Here is an 8,691-nt window from a genome sequence, read left to right as displayed (position 1 = left end):
TCAACGAAAATCATAAGTGGTACTTATTTTCATTGGTTACAGATTTTATAGGCAAATAAAACTTTAATTAAAGAAAATTTGGATCTTAAAGGAAAGCACATCTGTTCGAATCAGACTTCATCTTCTTTTTTTTAACTTTTTTTTTTAATTTAAATATACTGTTTATTAATAATTATTAACCTCTAATTATAAAAAAAATGTTTACATTGAATAATAAATAATTCAATAATAATTAATTTTTCAAACATGGTACCGCTGATATGTTAAATAAATAAATTAGCAATTAATATAATCCATCTTACCAGCACGTTGATATGTTCTCTAGATCTTTCGGCTTACTTTTATCTCTTTGATAATATGGTTCCGTTTGATTTCATTTAATTCCACCAGAGTATATGTATATTTCTCCAGTATACTAAAAGGACCGGACAGTCATGACTGTTTTAAAATTTTAATTATGATTTTTAAAACTTTGACTTTAATGCATTATTTTTAACTCCTGATGATGGCTTCCAAGTAAGCTGAAAGATCTAGAGGACATGTCAACGTGCTGGTAAGTTGGATTACATTAATTGTTAATTTATTTAATTAAATAATAACAGGAAAAAAAAGAAAATAATCAAAAGTTTTTAATGAAATAAAATTTTATGTACCTTTCATTTTTTTAAATGTGTAAATGTAATTTAATAGGCGTAAAAGGAAGCCATGTGTTGTCCATATCAGATTTTTTTTTTTTTTTTTGATAAGTAAATATGATTTTTATCTGAAGCAAGAAACATAAAAAACTGAAAAGCAATATTCAAGCTTTTCTGAAATTGAAACGGTCAATCTAGTGTCACACTTTACTTAGTATATTACAAAAACGCAGTATATAACATATTATGAACCATACTATTGAAGTGTTTCAATTTTTCTTATAGAATATTGATAAAATTTTCAAAATTTTGTTTCAAAATAAAAATTCTTAAATCTATTAAAAATATAAATGAAATTAAAAAAAATACCAAATATTAATACAGTAAAGAAAAACGTTCCCACCCGACGAATGTTAGTATAATTCTGATAGTATTTAATAAATAAGAAAAAATTACGTAATGCTTTTGTGATTTACTATACTCCTTACAAACAACTAATTTCAAGCATTAAACTACGTTACGAAATAAGCCTTGAAGATAGTTTTAATTTTGATAAGCATTTGTAACGAAGCCATAGAGATTAATTAATATATTAAACTTATATGAGAGAATTACAATATAAAGGAAGTATGATTCCAGGATACAATTTTATTACTATAATTCAGTAATGATGGACCATAACAGACCACGGAGAGCAAAGTAATTTTTTTTTTTTTATAAGTTGCTAAATATTTTATGTTTTTTCACTTTAACATTATTTCATAGCTTGCAGATTTTATGACAAAAGTCAAACATTCTAAAATACATCATATATGTCCATTATCTGTTATCTATAAAGAATAACAAATTGAATGAAAATTCATTTCTAGACGCTTAATACTAACACGCATGTTCTTTGGAATTCTTTTATTATTTCAGGGATACATTTACTAGAATTGTGAAGTTTCTATTTTATTATCACGAAGTACGTAATAATATATTCAAAATTTTATAGTTCACATTGTGTTCAAAAGAAGATTTCGTTCTCGCTCGTATAAATTAGAATGATATTTTCCCTTACAAACGCTGTTTGGAAGAAAATAGAAGAATTATTCTTGTATAGCAATTTTTTTCTATTTTTCCTTACTATTATAAGATGCAGTCATTCATTTATTTATTTTTCATTATTCTTATAAAAAAACGGTATTGATAAGAAATTAAATATTAAGGCTGGAGAACACACATACTTGTGCATATGCCTATATATATGGATGATGATAGAAGTACAAAGAAAGTCTTCAAACTTTTTAAGTAATACGCGTGAATCATATTACAGCATACTCATTAATGAGCATTATAATCTTGTAATCTTCCCATATGAATTGGTATTACTTTCCCATAACCCAGTACTCAATCATCCATTCTATATCTTATGATTTTCGATTTTTTATATTTACCGGTATGTCGAATGTTAATTTATTCAAATTTACAGTATATTTATTATTTTTCTATTTGTGAATTTCTTCATCCTTTTAAAAAAACCATTATCTTAGAAACATAATTACTAATTTTAACATAATCACGTTCTGTTTATTTTTGGTTTCTATGATTGAAATATTATTTTCCTCTCAAGACAACTGTATTTATCCGCAAGATTTACCTCAAATTTCATAATTTTGTTTATTTTAGCTATAATATTATTTATGTAAAATAATTCTTTTACTGTCTAAATTCTATATTCAGATTAATACTACTTTTTACTCGTTAATTAATACCACCTACTTTTTTCCCTAGAATATTTAATTGCCAGGAATAATAGATTTTTAAAAAATTATCTTCATTTTCAGAACCAAACCCTAGTACGTTTCATTAGTTTGATTATAACGAGTAAAATTCGTTCATTTGTTTAGAATTCATAAAATATAAAATATAGATGAAACATCTTAATATTTTTATAATCATATATTATGTAACTACACTGCTATATAAGTTTACCCTAGATAAAGAATAGCCTTATCTTTTCTTAGAATGTCATAACAAAAATTATATATTATTTGAAAGAAAACAGATCATGGATATGACAACAAGGGATTATGTAACAGTTTACAAAAAAAATCTGAATCTAATTCAAATTTATTCGTGAAACTTAGTAGTTTTCTTGACAAAAATAATGTATATTTTCATTTTATCATATCGACAAGCAATACGCTACTAGCAACTCTCCTGGGTGCAATTAGCCGCTATCAGAACTGCTAAGTACGGTTCTCCTATAAGAAGCGAATTAACGGTGGCAATTTTATTCAAACGCTGAAGGACAACAGTAGGAAAATGTGTATTCAATTAATGTGAGGAATAAAAGTTGTTTTTCTTTTTCAACGTTACCCTGACCATTTAATGGTATAAAAGCTTATTTATTTCATTACGAGACAGAAGATAGTTTCTGAATACTACTGAAGTTCTTCACTTATTGCAGAATTTCTTTAAAGCGTCATATCAAGTAATTGAGATTTTATTTCTTAAAATAATTTAGAGTTAATTGATTTCTATTACTTGAAATGGATTAAGAGTGTTGAAATAATAGTTGATCAAATCAGTAATTTTTAGTATTTTTATAATCAACAGGAAAAAGTTTTACTTTTCAAAAAGTATACATCAATAAATATCTTTAACGATGGAATTTTATTTGCTAAATTAAATTTCTTTTGAATAACTAGGTCAAGAAAGGTTAAAATTCAACTTTTTAAGGGAAACAAGATAGCCATAGAATAGAGATAAACTTCATTCAATATGAAGTAAACGAAGAAAGAAAGTTAAAATTAAAAATTCCACAGGTGAAAAAGTACAAAGAGATGAATTCCTCCTTCAAGCATTCGCCACTTTGCAAAATTCTCCGTATACATAGTTTAACTGCTTGACACTCTATAAAAGAAAGCTCGTATATTTAGCATATTAATTCCCTTCTCGAGTGAAGTGAAGTAAACTGTTCAAGAGTACATGAGCGATTACGACTTATTTAATTAAAATAAAATGTCTTTTAATACTGGTATTTATTAATATATAATCAAATATTATCATTAAAGATTGCGATACAAAACGAATTTTATTCCACGTTGAAACAGATTTTATATCCACGTTGAAAAAGATACATTTTTAATTTGTATTATATATAAATTAATTTTATAAACATTAATGTAAATTACATATCGAGAAGCAGTTTTATGTTCCTCAAATAATAAATCAGATTATATCGTATTCTAACAATAAAAAAAAAAAAAATGGATTTAAAAACTTATAACTAAATAAATTTAATTAGGGATGGTACAATTAACGAGCTAAAGTTTAATTGAAAGTAAAATTATACATAAATTAATTAAAAATTCTGAACAAACATCAGATCAGAACGTATTGAATTGATTTCATATGTTATAATTTAATAAGAAAATTGATTATCGGGGAATATATGTTACTTAATATATCGATGAAGTTAGTGAAAGTTAAGTAATAATCTTTAAATTTTATAAATTTTAAATGAGGAATTTATAAATAACTATAACTTCGATCTAAATAGAATACTATTTAATATATAATAGAATATTATTTTTAATTAAATAGTAATTTGAAAAACAATTATTAGAAATATTGATTTGAGTACTATTTGAGTAGAATCAATAGTCAACTGACAAGATGATCAAGAGATTTATAAGCGTATTATTGTTTAAAATTGCATTCCAGAAATGTTAGAAACGCTTGACCAATCAATAAGTTGAAAATTGTGTCTCATGTTGTAAACTTCATCTGTAAAACTGATATCTAGAAATCAGTTGTTCAAGAGAAATGCATTCTCCAGTTACTATACTTTTTTTTTACCAAAAGAGTAAATACCTTTATCACATATAGTTTAATAATTCGATTCTAATTTAATTACATAAAGGTTCATAAGTAACTTCTTAAAAAAAAATTATTTTTTTTACGTAATTAAATATTTGTATCGGTATTTAATTTTATTCACAGGTGGTTCTCTTCCAGTAATCGTTCCTAACGTCTATTTATTAATTTTTTTTTATGTAAAAGATTTAATTAGAATTCTTTAACTCCAGTGCAGTTTTAATTTGGGTAAATAATAGAATTCTAAGATATATTATAATATTAGGTTAAAAAAATTGCACTGTATTACAAAAAATTATCGGAGTAACTTCTTTATACCCTAATAAACGGGTCTTAGGGAAGACTTAAAAGATAGATTATCTTAGACCGAAGTGAAAGCAGCATAGATAATAATCCTGGGATATTTCTATGGGAATCTTAAAATATAACGAGTTGAAAAAATTATTTAAATTCTGGTATTTATTATGTTCTAAAAGATACAAATATAATTTAATTTTTATTTTCAATAAAATAATAATAATATTTATTTGTTTTCACTATTTTGACGCAATATGTAAATAAACTGTGTAAACTTAACTTATTATTATTATAAAACAAAAGTAATATTATAACAATTAAGTATAAAGTTTCAATAAATTATAATCGAATACATAGAATAATGACTAAAAATAAAAGTAAGCAAATATATCACAACTAGTTAGATTATTTACATGTTAATATGAGTATACACTGCAGTCATATTAAATACCAATACAATAATATATATTACAACATGTTACGAACATATAAAACACATTACATACGTATAATCACGAAAATATAACTTTCCTATAGTCATACAGTAAAAAACATACTACAGTGTAATGTAATAAACATGCTATTGTACAATACTTTATATCTGTACTGTAGTAAAGATATATTTCATAATTTCCCTACCCTCACTGTGATACATTACATGGCACAGAAGTCAAAACACCGATACGCAGTACACTGAGGGTATTAAATTTTCATTGCAGTTCTTACAATCCACAAAATTATTTGAACTTTTAGTTTTACAAGTGGTATTCTTTTGTGTTAGATTTCCTGACGTTAAGCGGGAGACTGACTAAATAGTTGAGTAAAATATTGCTAAGTGTTTTATGTAATTTGGACGTTGCTATACTGAAAATTATTTCTTGTCTGCTCATAAGTACGAGTAACGGGAAAATTAATAGCTTGTTGTTTTTAAAAATAATGTATCAAATGTATACTACAATAACTATAATAAAGCGAAACGTTTGGTGTCAAAAATAGGGTATCGGGTTTTTTTTAAATCTTTATGTTATAGAAGCCACTCACCCAAAAAAATATACGATTATACGTACGTGCGTCGCACTGGTTTTGGCATATTATCTCAGGTTTGAAAGAATGATTGATTTCCTTCAAATTTGGCTAAAGTATTTTTATATATAAGGCATTTATCATAATATTTTTTTTTCAAAATTCGTTAGGGAATTGACGGATATCGCGAAAAAACTAATTTCGATTTTCTTCAGAGGCATTTTAAAAAAAATCTTTATTAAACTAAATTCGTTACCTTCATGTATGTATATATAAGTAATCATAAAAAGGTTTCTTAAAAAAATCAACGTCCCACCTCTTGAAATTAAAATATTTTTTTCTGTTCTTTTGTTCTACTGTTATTAAAAAAGGGTGTTTTTTTTTTTAAATACACCCATTTGCTCAAATATTTAAGTATATGAATTTCAATCGACACTGGTTTTTAGTCGTTCTATTTTGATCAAACAGTTAATTACTTGCATAAAATATATTTAGAATATTTGCTCATTTTGATGAATTTTTCAAAAGAAATGAGAGGCTTTAATAAAATTCAGCTACGTTTTCACATCTACGAACTTTATTCATAAACCCATAAAATTTGGTAGGATGGCTTCTATGTGAGAGAAGTTAATATTATTAAACTTGTTTTAAATTTGGTCTAGGGGATAGAAAAATACCCTTTATAAATGGTATCTAATAAATTATAACCGTAATATAAAATATATTAAATATCCTTCGTATTTCTCGATAAAATGTTAAACAAATTTTTTTCGTATATTTATTACGTCCTTCGATACTAGGTAGTATTTCCGAAGAGTTGTTTAGAAAACGAGCCATACATCCTTAAGAAATGTTTTTAATTGTTAATAACGTGTGAAAATATTATTTATGGGTTCTAAATTCTTTATTTTATGATTTTTTTTTTGTATGAGCTAATATCTTCTTGGGTCACATTTAGAAGAGGAGAATAATTTAGTGATACAGTGATTCAATAATTGATCAATTTTTTATTCAGTTATATTACTTTCTAATAATTGTTGTCGTATTACATCGGTTGCTTTTTTATTCAAAGCAGCACTTTTTATTCAATCAAAAACACTTTTTATTAGTCACCCAAAATTTCTTTCACTAAGCATTTCAATAAAATCGTGCTTTGCTGTTCTTTTACGCACTCGTAAATACTTATTTTTATGGAAAAAATTAAAATTCTTATTTAGCGAATTTTTTTCGGAGTTGACGTTTATTCGAACAAAAAAGAGATATCCTTGATGAGATATAAGTCCGAATATTTCTTTTAACAACATAAAGATCAGCTGGGAAATCTTTCTCGTTATTCTAGATATAAATGAAATTGAAATTTCTCTATCAAAAGATGAATGCTGGGATTTTCCCATACAAATGTTTAATGGATAAACCCTGGAATTCAGAATTTAAGTTTTTGTGAACGTAGTTCACCTACAAAGATATGGTACTTTCATATATAACAGTTCAAGAATCTACGTATTAATCTTGTAACGCAAATCTAACTGTTAATGTATAGATATGACAAAAAATACTTTCTATTATTTAATAAACTATGTGCGTCTTTAAGAATAATTTTATTTATTGAAAGAAGATTCTTGTTTAATAATAAAAATTATGTATAAAATTTAACGTCAACCCTTATTTTGTAAAGGAAATTTTAACAAAAAACTACTAAAATTTGTTCCCATATATCTGATTCTGAATTCTTATTAAAACGATAAAAGTGGCATATTTGTCATAAGGGACGAAATTGATAAGTGGTGGTATATAAATTGAGGTGGTGGTACTTACGTCCACTCGAAATACGAGTTATAAAATAAAGGTCCCCAGTATTTTTTTTAAGTTAACTAATCGAAATTAGGCTATTAGAGAACGTACATTGAGAATAACAAAAAATGTGAGGTTTTTTTAATAAAATAATTTAATATTGTAAATTCTATCATAAAATCATATACGTCAGTGAAATACGTAATTAAAAATATAATTTTTTATTTTTTATTTATTTATTATATTTCTACAGTTTTATTCATAGTTACTCATTCATTATTACATTAATCTAATATTTTTCTTGCTTAAGACTGCAGAGGTTTAATTTTTAATATTAATTTTGAGGTTCCGTATATATTAAATTCAAATTTCCGTTGAATTTTTCTCTCTTTTTACTATATTTTCAGTCATCCTTAACTAAAACCCTTTCAATACGTAGATGAATTTACATCGTATGATTTACTGAGTTTTTTTATGATAGTTAATTTTAATTAATAATTAACATAATTTTTTTTAAAAACTGTATAATTTTTATTTTTCATGAAGTAACCGATTTATTTTAGGAACGTGTTGTGCTAATTAGATTAAAGAAAATTGTGCTTACACATTAGGTGCGAAAAGTATTTATTTTTGGGTTCCAAACTTTAGCATTAAACATGATGACACCTGCCCTCTCGCACTCTTGTGTCACAACGTTTGAGAGAGCCAACAGAGTCGAGACATGGTCGTGGTTAGTCGCCACGGACCCTTCAAGCTTTGCACAACCAGCCTTAAAGACTCTCTTCAATTGTCGTCGTTAGGCAACTAACTGGCAAGGCCAGTTAGTTGCCTAACTAACTAATTGTTAGCCTAAACTAACTAATTGTAAGCTGTAATAGTGCATTACCCAGCCTGTACGTACCTCCTTCAAATTAAGGGGGGCCTCCTCTTCTTCTGATGAGCCTGCTCTCGGCCGCTTGGCGGTTCTCCCCTCTACTGTCTTCCACTTTGCTTTTCCTTGATTTAATCCTGTAATGTCCATGTCTTCTGAGACTTCAGAAACACCATCCCTCCTTCCGGCAGTTCCCCTCCAGGGCCCAGC

General features: G+C 26.2%; 1 protein-coding gene across 1 annotated transcript in view; it reads left to right on the top strand.

Annotated features, from left to right (window-relative positions):
* Nucleotides 1–431: 431 nt before the first annotated feature.
* LOC142319968 (gamma-aminobutyric acid receptor alpha-like) overlaps nucleotides 432–8,691 on the top strand; it is a 73,423-nt gene continuing 65,163 nt past the window's right edge. The window contains exon 1 of the mRNA XM_075357647.1: nucleotides 432–553. Coding sequence (XP_075213762.1) covers nucleotides 540–553 — 14 coding nt within the window. The 5' untranslated portion in view covers nucleotides 432–539. The remainder of the gene's footprint in view (nucleotides 554–8,691) is intronic.

This window comes from Lycorma delicatula, chromosome 2, assembly GCF_047948215.1.
Source record: "Lycorma delicatula isolate Av1 chromosome 2, ASM4794821v1, whole genome shotgun sequence".
NCBI classification, from domain to species: domain Eukaryota; kingdom Metazoa; phylum Arthropoda; class Insecta; order Hemiptera; family Fulgoridae; genus Lycorma; species Lycorma delicatula.
This window is presented reverse-complemented; position numbering and strand designations above follow the sequence as displayed.